The sequence below is a fragment of the Electrona antarctica genome (assembly GCF_951216825.1).
Source record: "Electrona antarctica genome assembly, chromosome: 9".
Classification (NCBI taxonomy): domain Eukaryota; kingdom Metazoa; phylum Chordata; class Actinopteri; order Myctophiformes; family Myctophidae; genus Electrona; species Electrona antarctica.
In genome coordinates, this window is record NC_136790.1 from 15,152,635 (window position 1) to 15,171,677 (window position 19,043).

The following is a 19,043-nucleotide window of genomic DNA, read 5'->3' on the forward strand; positions in this document are numbered from 1 at the left end:
GCGGAAGTGCATCAGCAGAACTCCTGTTCAGATTGCAGCTGTTCATGCACAAGGGATAAATGTCTATCAACCACATAATCTGTAATATTATTTATTTATTGTATAATGATGGGAATGGATGACGATGATAACAATAGTAGCTGTGTGCACTCTGTTATACTAGGTCAACAGTTTATAGTAAGCTGATCCTTTATCAGTCTCCCAACAGAGTAAGCATTTACAACCGCACTTTTCTTTTTACGGTAAATAGACGATCTGCAAGCTCACAACACATGACATCGCGGCACATTATGAGCTTATACATCTGCTATTTTTGAGACCTTCTCCTTAAAGAAGGTTGAGCCCAAAGGGGAAAGGCCCTACGTTCAAGTACATGAAGTATACTGTTGCATGGTGGGAGATCGTGTCATCCTCTTTGGAGTCTACAGAATAGATAAACAGTGACGTTCCATGCAGTGAAGAGTTAAGGTAGCACCTGGTTTCCTGCACAAGTGCTAACATTTTTACAGAAGGACATCAGAGTCATGATGACTCTGATGAAGACCGCATAGGTCGAAACGTTGGGCGGGCGGCGGTGGCTCAGGGGTAGAGTGGCTGGATGGTAACCGTGAGGTTACCAGTTCAAACCCGGGCTCCCCCAGAGTTACTGTCGAAGTGTCCTTGAGCAAGACACTGAACCCCAAATTGCTCCCGATGTGCTAGTTGGTGCCTTGCATGGTTTCCGCTGCCATCGGTGTATGAATGTGTGTGTGAATGGGTGAATGTAATGCACAATCCCTGTAAAGCGCCTTGGATAAAGGCGCTATATAAATGCACCATTTACTATATAAATGCACCATTTACTATATAAATGCACCATTTACTATATAAATGCACCATTTACTATATAAATGCACCATTTAGTGTCCTCACCTCCTTCTGCATTAAGTGTCCTTGTTCCTGTGATCCACCGGACCAGCCCGTTCCAGGCTTGAGGCGCGTTGGTAGACTCCCTCTTGCTAATATTTTTACCTCTAAGCTAATAGAGCCGACCTGCTTGCTCTGGGGATGAATTGAATCTTGACCATCAGGTCAAAATGTGTGTCTAGATGAGACTTGACCTTTGACCTGTCTAGATGAGACATGACCTTTGACCTGTCTAGATGAGACTTGACCTTTGACCTGTCTAGATGAGACATGACCTTTGACCTGTCTAGATGAGACTTGACCTTTGACCTGTCTAGATGAGACATGACCTTTGACATGCACAGTCAAAATGTCTCAATAGAAGAGCAGGGAGACAAAATACAAGTTATATTGTAACATACTCTTATCATACAGATTGGACAAAATGTAAATTTTATTCATAAAATAAAGTTACAGTTACTATAGTCTGAAGACATTGCCGTACGCAAGATAGACATTTATTCAGTACATTTTGCAGCAGTCTGAACACCCACAGGGCATTAGGTGGGAACTGGCGCATCCATGACTACCAACAGCAAAAGAAAATAATGTGGGTGTGCTCGCTTGCCAGAGAGCCGACTAAAACACAACAAATGGTCTAATAATGGCATGGCTTCCCTGTGCAATCTGTAGCTATAGCAAGTGACGAGGTGTATAGTTTGTGAACGTCATATGAGGTCACCCCAAAACAGCAAACAAAAAAGAACAATACAAAAGCAAACAACTATTGTCGTTGACAGATTTGAAAGAAGAAAAGAAAAAGGCTACTGGGTTTCTTGTCCTGCTGGCTGCATGCACAAGACAGTTGATGCCTATTTGTGAAGTGGCTCGCGAGTTTAGCTATAGGCCTATGGACATGTCACACAATTTGGGGTGACAGACCGGCTCTAATTGACACAATCCGTGGCCTAGCTGTGTACTTGGAATCCAGTCAGGGGGACAGGCTATGACCTCAGGCTATGATGTATCTTTGACAACCAGCCAGTCACATCCATTGTAAAATGTAGGCCTATGTTAAATATTTTAAAAAAAAATGAAATGTGATTATTATTATTTTTATTATTATTATTATTATTTCTTTTAGCAAGACAAGGTAATTAAATTTATATATTCTTACTTTCTCTATAAAATTAATACTGGATTCATACAATGTTTTTCTCCTGATGACTGTTGATATTATTTTGACCATTTATCAAATAGGCCAGTCACCATCCATCGCTGGTGAAAATACTGTACCAAATATAATGGCTACTGCCCCCTGGTGACCCAATTATCACATCACACACAGAGGTCACTCAAGTCAACCACTTTGTAGTTTGCACACAAAGATAAAACACTGCTCAATGACACATCTGTCAGTGTGCTGACATCATCACATTTGAGCAAGTTGCTATGGCAAAATCTAGCCCAATGAGCAAAACTAATGCTTGGAATGGCTTCAGCATCATGAAAACCCCCTAGTTTGATATGTCACATGCTACTTAAAGCATAAGGAAATTTAAAACATATTGCCTTATAATAGGATGTCAATGGTGGCCATACTGTACAGGCCATTTTCAACACTTTCCCCTCAGACAATTCCAGGCAACTTTTTTTCTGTTATTCAGGATATATTGAAGATGCAAAATCAGCTGAGTTTGTGTTTTTTGCAATTAGATTGAGGTTGACCCTGTATTTTCTATAGATTTCCTGTACTAATGAGCCCATTTGTCTGTCTGTGCCCGAGGCTGAAGCAGGGGCTCAGGCTGGGGGATAAGGACAGGTTTCATAACGGGGGAGCTCCTGAGTACCGAGTCTACTGACTGATCCCTCCCCTCCAGGACCGATTTAGACCCCGTGTGGGTCCACATCTCAGAAGGGATAAATTAATGTGTGGAGACCGACCATGACACAAATTGTAATGAGCAGCTTTAAGAGATCCGACGATGACTAAATGGGGCGGCGGTGACTCAGGGGTAGAGGGGTTGCCAGTTCGAACCCGGACTCCCCCAGTGTTAGTGTCGAAGTGTCCTTGAGCAAGACACTGAACCCCTAATTGCTCCTGATGTGCTGGTTGGTGCCTTGCATGGTTTCTGCCGCCATCAGTGTATGAATGTATGTGAATGTAATGCACAATCTATGTAAAGCGCCTTGGATAAAGGCGCTATATAAATACACCATTTACCGTTTAAGAAACATGATTGCGAATAGGCCCCATTGAAAGTAACCACAATTATATCTCAATAAAAAAATAATCAGATATGTTAGAAATGCAACATTTCTGCAATATCAACTATTGGAATAACTTTCAACCCAGGTTACAGTATGCACTTAGAACAGTCAATATCTCATTTGTTTACAGATTACAAGTAACAAAACAAAAACCTTGAGCAGTGGAAATCAATTGTATTTATATAACCTTTATTTACCCAGGAAATCACACTGAGATTAAAAACCCTTTTTTACAAGTGAGACCTTTCCAAAACAAGGTCAAAGCAGACAGTATACTATACAACAGGTACATAAAAAAACTCAAAGGATAAAATACATTTTAAAAGTGACACAGCCACTTTTAAAGGGCACACGTTTTAAAAAACAAGAGCCGGTCATGTACAGCATATCTGCCTTTTAAAGTCAGGGAAAGGAGATAATCGCGTACAAGCATGAGTATTGCCTGCAAATCATTTCATGACGATTGACCATTCGGTCCCTTTATTTTATGCACACCAGACTACACTAACTTTTGTCTTCAGTGTACTGTGCAATTATAGAGGTCCCACAAGCACAGGAGGCCACGGGACACTTCTAAATGTGAACCCAAACCCTCCTGTACATTGACCGCTCCTTCTAGAAAGCTGCTGGCCAACTTCTAAAATTTTATCTTAACAGAATGAAGACATCATTGTATTGACTAAGGTCAGTCTGTACCCTGCAATATAAGATTCTACGGTTCTGCAATATTACATATTTATACTTTTGTTTGTCTTGGGTTTTCACTTTTTTCTTTTTTAAAAAGGACCACTTTCATACCATTATAGTATTTGGTTCTCACTAATGCTCATTATAGGACAGCAACATGTGCATCTACTCATTGTGTCTCAGAGAAGGGCTGTGGGCCGTTCAGAAACATGCCCACAGATGGCACCATCAGTAGGTCAGCAGGTTTGGCCATTTCAAACTAAGATATTAAACTTTCTATTTAAATTAATGTAGGAACAATGGCTTCCAATGCAGCATGCCAACTTTCCATAAAGCGAAAAGCTCTAGTTTCTATTAGCTTGGAATCCCCAGATTGTCTTGATGGTTTAGTCAACCGCCCACAGCTCACCAATGAGACGCAGAGCGAGTTGATAGAAAATGTTATAATATTATGGACATTAATGAAAAACACACACATGAACGTTAAAAATGGGCGAATTGCTCCTGTTAAGCTTCCCGGCAAATCCAGGCTTCTATTGTTGGCCAAAGGCAATTGAGCAGCTAGACTGGAACAGTTCAATGTGTTGTACAAGGGGACTTAAAGGGCTGGTACTGTTTAATAGTACATTATTACTCTTATATACATACACACACACACCCACACACCAGAGAAAACGTCATGAGCACAATGTTTATCTTTACTATAACAACAGAGGGGAGCTCAAAAGGATCACATTAGTATTCTGTACAAATAACCATAGTCAGTGTACATGGTCCACTGTACAAAAAAGAAAAACTTAAATTTATATACAATGAGAAAATAGAAATACATACTTGAGCCAAAGAGAAAAGAAATATATTCACAGTATCATCAGTGTCTGTTATTTCATTGATTTTTCCTATGGCAATCATTTGTGAAACTATACAACCCCCCCCCCCCCCCCCCACATCCCATCCCATCCCATCCCTCTTCTCCCAGGCATATTCATTCGATTTCAGTGAAGCGTGCAAACATGGCTTTCCGGACGGCGTCCTTGTAGGTGTCGGATGCCGAGAGCTCATATGAACTTCCTTTGATTCCCAGGCCTGTGCCCTTGGTCCTTAACGAGGCCTGGAGCGAGACGGGAAGAGGTTATTAGAAGAGGAAGGTTTGACGTAGGTAGACACCCCCCCCCCCCCGCCCCAACCTCTACCAAGTTGTGGTTAATCCATTTTGACCTGAGATCAGATTCTAAAAATGTCTTCTACATCCTGACAGTTTTCTGAAAAAGCTATGTTTCTATGTCAGTCGTTCTTTGATTTTTCAAAAATAGCAGACCTACAAGCTCGTAGCGCGCCACTCGGTGGCGCGCTATGAGCTTGTAGATCTGCTATTTTTTAATAGCTAAAGCATAACATAATGCTAACACCAAAAGGGGTTCCCGCCCAAAATGGGTTAAATACAGTGTTAATTTTGTAGACTTGTAAACTATTGACAAAACTTGGACTACCTTTTTTTCCCTGACAAATTGAATGAAAACTAAGCTATGATGACTAAAACCAAATAAATTGACGATTGTCAAAAAAAAAAAAAAATAGACTAAAATGTTAGGGAGGGAGGGGACTAGGGGAGAAGAGATCCAGTAGCAGTAAGACAAGTCATTTTATGATTTTCAGATGACCAAAACTTGATATTTTATTAAAAATCTGCTGTCAAAATGAACACGGTCTACTCACTGCAATGGGAGCGGTGATGCCCTGCTGGTGGCGTCCCAGACCTTTGCCCTCCTGCCAGCCCATGGCCTGCAGCATCTTGTTCCCAATGTTATCGCTGGTCAGGCCGTCTTTGGTGGGCTGCTCATAGTTTCTGTGTGTGAAAATCAATGTTATTATCGCTGGTCAGACAGTCTTTGGTGGGCTGCTCATAGTTTGTGTGTGAAAATCAATGTTATTATCGCTGGTCAGGCCGTCTTTGGTGGGATGCTCATAGTTTGTGTGTGTGAAAATCATTGTTATTATCGCTGGTCAGACAGTCTTTGGTGGGATGCTCATAGTTTGTGTGTGAAAATCAATGTTATTATCGCTGGTCAGACAGTCTTTGGTGGGATGCTCATAGTTTCTGTGTGCGCAAATCAATGTTATTATCGCTGGTCAGACAGTCTTTGGTGGGCTGCTCATAGTTTCTGTGTGTGAAAATCAATGTTATTATCGCTGGTCAGACAGTCTTTGGTGGGATGCTCATAGTTTCTGTGTGCGCAAATTAAGATTCCATACCGTGAACAAACGTCAGCTATGTTGGCAAATATTGTCAAAGCCTCTTTGGATATTGTAGATCGCATGGTCCGATTAATGTCTGGAACCAACGTTCATGACATGAATGGGACCATGATCTCCAAAGACCCATCACTGCACGGCGTTTGCAACAGTATCCTTTCAGAGATGATTAACGTTTACTGATGCGGTGTTCTATAATAATGCTAATAACGTTCAAGACACATTTTGTGACCGACCAAATTTAACGTTTCGATATGTAACTCTACTACCATTAGGATTTACTGTTCTTAATGTGGGGTCCGGGGACCCCCAGGCGTCCTTGAGGGGGTTCCAAGGGGTCCCCAGCTAAATGACTGATAGCTAGGAAGGAACTAAAGGAAAATACTTTAACAGTGTACAAATCAGTGGCGTTTCCAGGAATTACATTTTGGGCAGGCAAGAATTACATTTTGGGCAGGCAAGATGTGTTAATTGTCGTCGTCCCCCCGCGCACATCAGTAGCACTAAAGGTTTTCAAAGAGATATACCTGCCAGACAGTAGGATACAAAGGCATGCATTTGCATTCTAATGGGTGATTGAGGGTCGCACTCTATACGCGCAACGGCCAATCCGCTGTCCACTAATAGTTCTCAGGTCTTGTTTTTGTCCTCGGTGTATGGATTCTGGCCAGGCAGAAAATGGATTTGGACAGGCGGACGCCTGTCCTCGCCTTATTGTAGATACGCCTCTGGTACAAATGGACCGTTAGAGCTCCATTTGTACGCAGAATTGTATAGCCCAATGCATATACAACTGGGGGTTCTTTAAATTAAAAAGGTTGTGATTCACGGTCTTACACTGTGGGAGTGGGAGGCTGGTAGAATTTCTTCTTTTTAGGAGCTGGCGGTTCAGGAACACCGTACTTCTCCCTTCTCTCTGCGGCTCGGTCTCTGTACTTCAGCTGTAGGCAAATCATGGAAAACAAGCGTGAAATAATGATCTTATTGAGCATCCCATCGACCTCGCAGACAGAAGACAGAACAGATTTGGATCAAAATACCTCCGTCCTTTCCAGCTCCTCCAGCTCGGCTTCCGATAGCTTAGATCGCCGCTGAATTTCCAGGTTTTGCTGAAACAATTAACAGCGACAGATTAAATTTCTCTTAACACATTCTTGGTGTTTTAAGCATTATGTTATACTTTAGCTATTGAAGAATAGCAGATCTACAAGCTCATAGCGCAGCACCGAGTGCCGCGCTACGAGCTTGTAGATCTGATATTTTTTGAAAAATCGTGAAAATGTGGAGCAAATCTTTGAATATATATTCTTTCAGAGTGAACTTTTTAAACTCAAATCTTTGCTTCTAAGGGGTTCTTGGAACAAAGGTTAGGGGTCGGCGGCAAAATACAGATAATTCTGGGGAATGTCCGCAAAAATGTCTGAAAAAAGTTGAGCACCACTGACAGAAACATAGGTTTCTCAGAAAACTGTCAGGATTTAGAAGACATTTGTAGAATCGTCATCAGGTCAAAATGGGTTAACAACGTGACCACAGAGAATTGTAAAATGCTAAATTTAAAGTGTGTGGCATTGCAAAAAAAAGAAAAAAAGTCCTGTCTCTACCTAATCCCATGCCAAGGGACTGTCGTACGTACACCCCTAGCAGATGGCAGATCCCAAAATATGCACACAGTGACGGTGTCGCTCAGATTCAGTGCCCTACTGTACCTTGTGTAGGTCGGAGAGCTGCTGGTGGCGCAGCAGGGCCTCTTTGTTGGGGAACTGCCTCCGACAGAGCAGACACGCCATCTTTGTCCAGTCGGTCAGAGTGGCGGTTTCCTCCTCCGTTTGGTCCGAGCCTGCACCTTCCTCTGGGTCACTGTCCCCGTTGTAGGCTGCGACCAGGCCACTCTGCTGTGTTTACAAATACATGAACACATTTAAAGTTATTTCAACGATTCACTCTGGGAAATAAACTTTTACCTCATGAATACAATTTAGGGCATTCACTTCTAGTCATTTTTACTAGTTGACTAGTTGCCTAGTTGTTTAACTACCTATTATATAAAAAAAGAAAGAAAGAAAAAAAATTATATTATAAATTATAATTATTTGTTCATTTAAAAACTTTTATCAACTAGTACCACAAGGTCGACTAGTGGATTTACTAGTCGACTAGTTGAATAGTCGACTAGTTGCTTAATGCCCTAAAATTAGCGCAATATCACTCGCTTTGTATTGGAGAAGGGCTTAAGTGCTTAACTGAATAAAAGACTAACTTACACCAGTCATAATTTTCCAAAAATAACCATTTACCAGTTTACAATGTCAGAGTTAAAGGTCATTGAGAAGTGCTGTCTTTCATAGTCCGTCGCCTCACCTTTGCTGCCAATTCTTGTTGTTCTATGATCTTCATGTGCTCATGCATAAAGGCCTGCACCTCAAAGCCGCCATTTTGCTGAAATAACAGAAGTCGTGTCATAGAATGCATAGAAATGTTAACATGTACCGTCCGGGTTCCAGGATATTATGTTCACAGTCAATCAGATAATACAGTAGAGCTAACCTGGAGGCCATCACAGTCCTGTTACTATATCAACTTTCCGAACAAACATTTAACCCATTTAGGCCTGACCTCGAAATTTAAAAAAATCCTCCAGTTTTCTGAAATAAATATTTTGCGATTTAAAAAAATAGCAGACCTACAAGCTCGTAGCGCGCCACTCGGTGGCGCGCTATGAGCTTGTAGATCTGCTATTTTTCAATAGCTAAATTATAACAATGTTTAAAACACCAAAAGGGGTTCCCGCCCAAAATGCGTTAATAAGCCAACAAAAACATTTCAAACAATTGGGGTTTTGGCTAGTGTGTGCCTCTCTCCACATACCATAGATCTCCATTAAAGAAAATGAGTGGTGTTCTCTTCTAGTCACAGAAAATACTTAAAAGGCATTATAGGCTGAATCGCAGGTCTGTTTGTGTACACACACTCCCTCCCCACTCCCCTCTGTGGCTACATTCATTTAAGCACTTTCAACCCAGTGTCCCTATTATGGGAACTGCATCGGGTTGTGCGACCTCTCCTTTCCATTTTAAAGTTTATCTCCCGTGGTCAGCACCTCCCTACTCTTGTTGTGCGCTCCTACCCTCCTACCCCTATGAAAAGATAATCAACAAGCTCATGCTATGGGATGTTGTGATGTGTTGTGAGCTTGCAGATCTGCTATTATACATTTGTCCTATGACAAAAGTACTGCCCATTAAAACCGGGAAAGCATCTGTGTCATTTTAGATTTTAGCGTTGGCCATTCAAAAATCTATAAAGCGTGAAAACTACTGAATTAGAATCCATTTGTAGAATGTGTCTTAATGGGTTATGGATCAAGCACCTTTTTCTCAAACAGGGTGGTGAAGCCTGCGTCTGCTGCAGCAGACTCTCTGCCCTCCTCCTCCCTGGACTGTCCCACTCCCAACACCTGGAAGCTACTCTTGAAGCTTTGAGTTTCCTTTTGCTTGTTCAAGGTCTTCGCCCAGCGTTCCATGTCTTTAGCGATCTAATGGTGGGAACAAAACGGGGAATGCCAGAATTTATCTCCAAAAGCTCTTCAAACCCGAGAGCACAAAACAACAAGTGAGTTAAAACGTTTCCCGTGGCTGACCTGCTGCGCAGACTTGCTCTTTGGTTTCTCTTTCTTCTCCTTGGGCTCTTTGTTAGCCGAGGTGGCTGAAGTGGCGGCGCTAGCTGAAGTGCCTGCTGCGGAGGCCTGCTCCGTGCCCATGTCGGTTGCAGGGACATACATGTGTTGCTCACTGTCCCAGTACAGGTACTGCTGAGTCTGGGAGTTGTAGTAGTACTATTGACAACAACAAGATCATAAGGAAATGTTGGAGGATTAAAATGGCTTCAAGTAGAACTGAAACGCAACTGAAAACACATAAAAGAAAAAACACATAAAAGGCCATACTTGGCTGTTAGCATCATAGTACAGCCCCGTCTGTGGATCATAGTAGTAACCAGAAGACTCATCGTACTGGTAAGTGGATGTGTCAGGGGCAGCTGGTGAAAAAACAGAGCAGTACGTGTACTATAAAATCATTTCACTGTAATGTTCTATCCTGTGGATACAACTATTGTGTGGTCAACTCCTCTTACCAGATGTGTTTGCATCAGCTGCAGTTGAGGATGCCGCCAGTGCCCCGGTGCCAACAGCCCCGGCCTGCAGCAACCCGTCTATTTCCCCAACAAATTGGTGCGCCTGAGGGGAGGAGAACAAGACAGAAGACAAATCGGTGGGCATGGCTTTGCCTTTGAGGTTAGTCCAAGTGCCCTTTATTTGTATAGCGCGCTACAGGAGTTGATCCCAAGCGCTTTCCAGTCGAGAAACAGTGTGGGCTCAAGTAGCTCTCTATTTGATGATGTTGTATTGACCCACGTGACGTCCCCCCCTTCCCTCCGTGTTCCTATTGGTTGACCCACATGTCTTTAACCCATTTTGGGCGGGAACCCCTTTTGGTGTTAGCATTATGTTATGCTTTAGCTATTGAAAAATAGCAGATCTACAAGCTCATAGCTTGTAGATCTGCGAGCTTGTAGGTCTGCTATTTTTGAAAAATCGAAGAACCACTGACAGGAAAACTGTCAGGATGTAGAAGACATTTTTAGAATCTGATCTCAGGTCAAAATGGGTTAAGTCTAGTTTGAGTCTAGTGTTATTGATGAAGCCTCTACCTGTATCGCAGACTGGCCGATAAGGAGCGGCTGGTAAACCTGGGCATGAGGCAGAACCCCCGAGACTGCTGCGATCACTCCTGGAGCAGCTGTGTGGACAGGAACAATTATTTGTTGTAATAGTAATAGATGTCATAGATGGGGTTTCATTTAGCACGTCGTTCAACACAAGGACCATTACTAGTTGCTACTAGTACCTCCTAACAGTCCGTCTCCTATGACCGGTGCCAATGCTTCGGGCTGCTGGGGCCACAGCTGATAAGTCTGTAGGAGAAAGTATATGAAGCTGCCGATTAAACGTTACGCAATTCCATTTACAATTCATTCATGTGACGCGGACATGATTCTTTCACTGACCTGTGGACACTGAGCATAGCCGTCCTGCACGGAGTCAGAGGTGGAGCCTAAGCCCTGCTGTAACTACAAGGTAGAAACGTATATGAGGAATAATGAAGTGCAGGTCAAACCTCTAAGGTCAGGTGCTCCAAAACATATGATCTGTAAACTGTACTGTAAAGTACTGTATTAGTCGCATTCCAACCGTATTGAAGAATACGGTTGAAATGCCACAAATAAACAAGGGAGCTTTAATTTCAGGTGTTTTTTCACTTTTTGAACAGCAATATTACAACAAAGCAATATTAGCAAAATACTACAAAGAGTTTTAATGTTAAACTCATGATGTCACATCAACACCTCAATGCCACCATGTGGCATCAGCTCCTGAAAAATCATCATTTGACTGAAGAAAAGGATGAAAAACACCTCTCCACAAGCTGTACCTGGCTGGATGACCACTGAGCAGCAGCGATGGCCGTGCTGGCAACAGATAGAGCATTGGCTCTGATCCCGTCAGCCTGCACCGAGTCTCTGTGAGGGAAGGGAACAGGGGTTGAATCAAGGGGTTGTATCAAAAGTGAAAACGTGAAGCTACTAGTGTATACAGTAGAATTTTGCTGTTATTAGTGAAGCTTGGTGTGGGCCCAATTAGTTTGAAGTACATCAGTAACCGAAAAAGGGGGTTTAATTATAAGTAGCCGATGAATGTGTCACATAAAAGTAGCCAAAAATTTACATTTATGAATATCACTTTTATAATATTGTCCCAATATAATATAATCCCAACATTCAAGGTAATGGAATAACACTGTGTCTTCCACAACGATTGTAGATGTGATATTTTTGCACGACACCGGTGTACAATGAAGAAATACCGTAATTACTCCCCCTCATGGGGGACGGACGGGACGAATGCAAATCTGACCTGAACTGGAGGATAATTACAGTATGTTTACAATGACTCACTTCCTGGCACTCTTGGCATAATCCACACCAATCGTCTTTCCGTCGAGTTTTAAAGGTGGCTGGAGGCTTTGGAGAATAGTGAGGAGCTGAGAAGCCTCCTAGTACACACACACACACACACACACAGGGATTTGAAGACACTTAATCAGATATGCATGCATTGTAGGTCCAGCCTCCTCAAAACAAAACATTGCGTCATCATTATTACGACACTTTCACAACAAACGTGTACATACCAACGGAGATGAGAGCTGAACAAAGGCGAAGCCTCGGTTCTGTCTCGTCTGCTTGTCTTTAATGAGGCGGATGTTGCCAGCGGACAGGTTAGCATAGGGTGCCAGCAATATCAGAATGGCATCGACCGTCGAATGAGGGGCAACGTTTCTCAAGATAATCGCTGGAAATTATGAGAGAATTGGGAAAGATTTTGAGGAGCTCTTCCAAGTACAATACATGAAATATATAAGATCTGTAGATTTGCGTATGTGAAAAGCGGCACTCACTGTCGCCATTATAATCGCCTGCATGTTGAAACTCTGAATTCACACCGCTTGCAGTGGGACCAGCAGAGTCCCCCTCTGTGTTCAGCAGCAAAGTGTGTTCTTCAAGAACAATGCAGAAACACTTAATTAACAAGCAGCAACCATCATATCAAATGCCTGGATTATTTGATGTACTACTTGGCTGGTGTTGAAGTTAAAAATTCAGTGAAAGATTCTTATTAGGACAAACAGTACTATTTAATCTTCTATTCCCATCTTTACAGGACTGTTTTTTTATGATTCAAAGTTTAATTGCTTTTTCAGTTTAGGCACAAAGGAATGACTGAGAATGTACATAAAATAATTTACAGGACTGTTAAATAGGTGGGGTAATTGCCTAACATTACTACTTACCAGTTTTGACAGCTCCACATCTGAAACACTTCAACCTCTTCCGGAAATTGTACAGGCCACACTGTAAACAATGGATAACATTATCCGTTTTTTGTGTTAGTTAAACATATAACAAATGCGTTGACAATGTGACTTTTGAAATGCAGTGGAGGGTCACACGGCAGGTTTTCATGAAACTCACAGCGTTGCAGAGCCAGTTTTCAAACTTCTGTCTCCTGTTGCTGTAATGCATGGCTATGCTTTTTCCTTGGACGATCAACTTGTTGTTCTGCGAACAGTCAAAAAGACACAAGTTATTTCCACTTCCAGGAATGCCACGTCAAAATTGGCAGGTGAGGTCCAGCCACTATGCCCACCCAACGAGTGAGCACAACTGGAACGGGAAAAGAGTGGCTACTAGGCAGGGCGTACGCTCATTTACGGTAGCCTCACTCAGTGAATACAGGGAGCAGTAGCCGAACAGGTGATAGAAGGAAATTCAGAGAAAGAAAGAGAGCTGTAGGTCTGTGTATGAGGGGGGTTGAGTGCTCAAAATAAAAATAAAAAGCTATTGGTATTGTGTGTTTCGGACCGGAGTGCTACCAGCTCGTCCTTGATCAATTCCCGTCTTCGGTTTTTAAATGGGGGATGATGAGCAAAGAGCAGAGGAACCGAGCTGGAGCAGAGTGTGCTATGAAACCCTAGAGCAGTCATGACTATAAAAACAAAACAAAAAAGGACCACTTGGGCTCAGATATAAGTTCAGAAACAAAACATCCACAAAATGAACTGAGCCGTTAAATGACTGAATGGCTATTAAATACATCGAACAGTCCCATGACGTCAACAGATATCAGAGGATATGGCTCAGATATCAGTTTTTAAATTACAACTTTTACAATTTTTTTCTCCTTTCAAAACTCTCAAAAGATCAGTTGAATCTGTTATTTGGGGCTCTAATCTCCAAGACAAATTTTAGACTTGGTGATTGTTGAGGCAACCTGATTGGTCTCCATCCATCGGGTAGCATCTTGCAAGTGATAAAACTCCACGAAGGCGAAACCTCTGCTTATACCTAGAGACAGCATTCAAATATAGACGGGAGGTGTGTTAGTTAGAATGCTTTGGACAACATTCAAACTCTGTCACAGTCGGCTGTATAGTGAGTCCAATTCAAATTAACAACCGAAGTAGGTTGGTAACCTTTATCGAAACATGATCAATTTCACAAAAACAAAGACTACACATTAGGGCTGCACGATTATGGCTACAATATTATCCAGGTTATTTTTGTTTAACCCATTAAAACCGGGAAAGAATCAATATAGATTTTATTTGATACTTTGGCTATTCAAAAATAGCAGATATACAAGCTCATAGTGCATCACTAAGTGACTTTGTGCCTGAGCTTGTACAGTAGATCTGTTATCTTTGAAAAATGGTGAAAATGTGCAAATCTTTGAATATACATTTAAAGCGAACATTTTTAACTCAAATCTTATCGAGGTCCCTGAAACAAAATATTTTCAGATGGGGGTCGGCAGCTAAATACATAATTTTAGGGGTCCATGACATGAAAAGGTCACCTTTAAAAAAAACGTAGGATTTATAAGATATTTGTAGAATCGGCCTCAGGTCTTAATGGGTTAATGACAATTATTGATGATGATGATTTGTGGTGGGTAAAATATGCTTTATTATTTCCTTATTGCATTTGTTGCCCTTACTGGTGTCATATCGTTGGTCAAATCATAAGAAATGACCTCTGTGGATTTATTGTGCCCCCGGCAGCTTGATGGACGTGGAGATGGGTTGTATAATGTTCTGGTCAACGTGTGTGATGGTGACGAGACAAAGGCAAGGTGCAACAGTGGAACAAAAGGAGTTTAAATTAATTTCCCAGCTCCGCGAATCGCGACTATACAACTGAAATCTATCACGATTTGTGATTAATTGTGCAGCCCTACTACAAAGTCAACAACTACCTTCTTAGTACTATATCCTAAATCACATAAACGTATATATATATATATCGGGCACAAAAGGGATCCTATAGCCGACAGCTGTAGAATGGGACATTATGTCATAGCGGTGATAGGGGCAGGCAGGTTTGCATGGTGTGAGTATGGAGTAATATGGATATGAAATGGGAGATGCCCCGGCCTCTTGAACTACGCCACTCACCAGTCCTTTTCTTCATCAAGCGGATGTCCACAGGTTGGGGGCCCTGCAGCTGTTCAAGGGCGGTCCGGATCTGAACCAAAGAGATCAAGAGATCATTTACTTGTTTATAAAGCTCTTAATGGTCTTGCACCATCTTATCTCCTTGACTGTCTGCCTAGATATATCCCTAACCACCCCCTAAGGTCCTCCACTGCTGGCCTACTCGAACTCCCCAAAAAGGTGGCTAGTAAGAAATATGGCAAGGCAGCATTCTGCTTTTATGGGCCAACAGCCTGGAACAAATTACCACTGCGGATCAGACAGGCACCCTCTATTGACATTTTTAAGACACAGCTTAAGACTCACCTTTTTACTCTTGCTTTTAGTTGAGTTTTAAAATATCTGTTCTTATCTTTGTACCACTGCCTTTGCCTGATTTGACACTGCGTTATTGTCCTACTGTTTTAACTGCATGCCTGTTTTAATGCAGTTTTGTCTTGCTTTTGTTTTTATTATCTTTTCTGCTATGTAAAGCACTTTGAGCTACATTTATGTATGAAAGGTGCTATATAAATAAAGTTTATTATTATTATTAAGAGGTTCAATCCAATATGTTAAAGAAATACATTGCCATTTCCTCAGTCTTATTTATACAATTATAATTGAAATAAGGCTTAGCCAACATACCTCATCCTCGGTGACATGGAGAGATAGACCTCTGAGCATAATAGTCTTGCTCTCCTCCTCGTCCTGCTCCATCTTGTAGTCCTGGTCTGGATCTCCGTCATATTCATCATCCGACCGCTCACTGGAATGTCGCTTTCGCCCCCTCTGTAGCATCACACATAAAAATACAATCAGCGTTGTCACAACCATAACCACACAATAATAGGGTGTTCAGTGCTCTCTTTCACCCGCTTCGAATGTTAAGTAGGTTACTTATCAAGACGATCTTATCGACCTACTGCATGCATACTGGGAGCCTACTGGCTGCGATTAAGACAAATATGAGGTGGGGGACGTAGGGGACTTACGTGGCAGGTTAAGACTGATATGGGAAAGGGGACTTACGTGGCCGGATAAGACTGAGGTAATAGGGTTAGATTTAGTCTGACAACACGACCAGCGCTTCCTAATCGCAGCCAGTAGCCTCCCAGTACACATGCAGTAGGTCGATAAGATCCTCTTGATAAGTAACCTACTGGTGATTATTGGTTGATTTTCATTCAAATCCGCTAAAAATACAATCTGCATTGTCACAATCCACAAGAATGACAAATAATATAGCTTACATAACATAGATATCCTCCTCAAACAGCCGTTATTCACTGACCTGCTCAGGACTATCTCGAGTCTCTCGACCCTCTCGACCTCTCCGTGCATGATCAAATCGCTCTCTGTGCCTTTCATCGCCCCAGCGTCGATCACAGTCCCTCTCTGCATCGCGGATCCTTCTCTCATGCCTGTCTGGATTGTCTCTACTCCCATCTGATCCCGATCCTCCATATCTTCCGCTCCGTTCCCCACGAGTCAGTCTGCAATAAGGCAAACATGCAGAGAACAGTTTTGGCACCAAAAGACTTGATACACTAGAGGCGAATGCCTATTACTAATAGCATATTCTTCTTACCTTTTATCTCTCATTTGTACCGCAGAAAATACTAGATCCGTCAAATAATTCTGAAAAAAAAATAAGAATTTCTTAGACGATAACATTCATTTTGAGAGTCCTTTACAGCAATATAAGAGGTACATTTTGCCCAATGGTTCTCAAAGGGGGGGGGGGGTCCTTAGGAAGTTCCGCCCCCCTGCCCACCCAACGAAAACAGCTAAATTTAACTGCTAAGAAATAATGAAATCGTGTAATAGACAAATTATACATAGATAATGTACTGACTATTCTGATGATAGGTTTCACTCTCTCCACTGTCCCACCAACACCAACCATGATGGATTCATAATCACCCGTCCCTACTACCGTAAGAAACATTTTAAATGGGGGCCCCGCCGCGACCAATATTTTGCGGCCCTTGACCTTACATTTTTCACTAGTCACCCTTGGTCACGAATATGTTTGAGAAACACAGCATTATAGGCCAACCGATGATATAGTTACTAACTTGCTCTGTTTACATTTATACAATCGGCATAGTTTAGCGTTAGCTCACTAACGTGAACTAAACCATGCAGCCACTGCAGCCAGGCTTTACCACGAAAAGCACCGATATTATAAAAGACAGACAGACAGACAGACACTCCTGTGTCGTTTCACGACTTACCACCAGTGAAGAGTGAAGTCCACAGTTATTAGTTAACTAACGTGCATCAAACAGTGTGTTCGCGGAACAACAACAACATGGTAAAGTAACTAGTAACTAACACAGCGGTGACATTAGCTATTATGCTAAGAAGGCTAGCTGCCTGCCTTGCTGGCTGCTAGTTGTCATTTCCTCTCTGTACCACTGGCCCATCCCATCCCCCATTGGGTGAGGGAAATACGTCATAAACTCCTTTTATTACGTTGTTGTTACCAGAGCCTTAGTGTTATTTTTTGTATTTTTTTTTAGAGTGTCTAAAAATCTTCGAGAGAGAGTCATAAGTATGATTCTGGTTGTTACTTGTTCTGGCAATGTGGATTGTGGTGTGGAGGGTAATGTAAAAAATAAATAAACACATTGGTTGCCATTTAGTTTCCTTTCAGTAAATAATAAGATATAACGTGTTGACTATAAAGACTATAACTATTAACCCCAATAATAAACCCTATACATTTCAAGGGAAATTAAAGAGTGCATAGTTAAGACATATGTAGCGTGTGTTAGTGTTCTATCGGGCGGTCTTGGAAAGCCTGGTCAGGTTTGGCATCAGTTTGGTTCGGTAATCTCTCAGTGCAACTGGTCCAAATTGTTCAGATTGGTGCAGACTGCAGGGAAGATCATCGGGGTAAGACAAGTTGACAACTCCCCTCTCTGCAGTCTATTTATGAGCAGGCTACATTAAAACAGGCTCAACAAATTGTCAGTGATGTTACCCATTTGAAATGGAGAGTTTGTACTTCTGCCCTCTGGGAGAAGATACAAAGAACCAAAGTGAGCGGCTGTGGCTCAGGAGGTAGAGCAGGTCATCCAATGATCCCTGGGTCGGCGGCTCGAATCCCGGCTCCTCCTGTCCACATGTCGAAGTGTCCTTGAGCAAGACACTGAACCCTACATTGCCTCCAATGAGTTGCTCGGTGTGAGCTCGCCACCTTTGGTGTGTGAATGTGGGAAGTGAGGACGCTGGTGTCGACTGTTTGCCGCTTCACCTCCCAATGTATGAATGAATGAACCATTGTAAAGCGCTTTGAGCACTTGGAAAAGCGCTATAAAAATGCAATTCATTATAAAGTGGAAGTACAAGTACATCAGGTTTAAGTTTATACTAGCTCTTGTCCATAGCCTTCTACTGCTTCTACGATTCTGGGCAGAATCGTAGAAGCAGTAGAAGGCTATGGACCAGAGCCAAGCTTATACCAGCGTAAGCAAAGCAAAGCAAAGTTACTATATCTACCCAGGGTAACTGGACTAAGCATCAGATACTTGTTTACAGCCAGGCCCTGCTCATAGAACATTTCATGGTAGTGGATCAAAGCCTTGCTCAAGGGCACTTCAGCGGTGGTAATTTTAACGTGCCGGTCCGGGGATACGAACTGGCGACCTTCCGGTATCAAGACCGCTCCGCAAACCGTTCGGCCACCGCTGCCAACTAAAATGTTGAACGAGGCTCTGAAACAGTGACTGAGAGGTTAGATTATCCACACCATGTGTGTAATGTGTCTCCCTCCGTTATGTATTTGTCATTAATGTTGTGTGGCTGCAGCTGGGGTGAATTAAAGCCCAAGACACATTTCCCTTG

At 42.3% G+C, this 19,043-nt stretch overlaps 1 protein-coding gene across 2 annotated transcripts; it reads right to left on the reverse strand.

Annotated features, from left to right (window-relative positions):
• Positions 1-4,804: 4,804 nt before the first annotated feature.
• LOC306929512 (RNA-binding protein 5-A-like) lies at positions 4,805-17,616 on the reverse strand. 2 transcript variants are annotated; one of them, XM_079510067.1, is made up of 25 exons: positions 17,432-17,616; positions 16,780-16,829; positions 16,483-16,684; positions 15,837-15,980; positions 15,171-15,240; positions 13,988-14,061; positions 13,189-13,275; positions 13,008-13,068; positions 12,615-12,713; positions 12,348-12,508; positions 12,112-12,209; positions 11,589-11,676; positions 11,164-11,226; positions 11,004-11,070; positions 10,807-10,895; positions 10,231-10,333; positions 10,043-10,134; positions 9,737-9,931; positions 9,467-9,631; positions 8,458-8,535; positions 7,806-7,991; positions 7,137-7,205; positions 6,934-7,037; positions 5,560-5,689; positions 4,805-4,954 (listed from the first exon to the last, which is right to left on the reverse strand). In XM_079510067.1, the coding sequence occupies exons 2-25, from the start codon at positions 16,791-16,793 to the stop codon at positions 4,829-4,831; spliced, it is 2,565 nt and encodes an 854-aa protein (XP_079366193.1). In that variant the 5' UTR covers positions 16,794-16,829; positions 17,432-17,616; the 3' UTR covers positions 4,805-4,828. The 2 variants fall into 2 exon arrangements, with proteins under 2 accessions (XP_079366193.1, XP_079366192.1); XM_079510066.1 differs by having other exon boundaries at positions 17,429-17,616.
• Between the last annotated feature and the right edge of the window lie 1,427 nt (positions 17,617-19,043).

Bases quoted from the DNA above. Each gene is read 5' to 3' on its own strand.
- LOC306929512 (XM_079510067.1), bottom strand. The intron at 7,992-8,457 runs GTGAGGCGACGG...TTGTAAACACAG, and splicing joins AACAAGAATTGGCAGCAAAG to CAGAGTGGCCTGGTCGCAGC. The intron at 5,690-6,933 runs GTAAGACCGTGA...TTTCACACACAG, and splicing joins CAGCCTCCCACTCCCACAGT to AAACTATGAGCAGCCCACCA.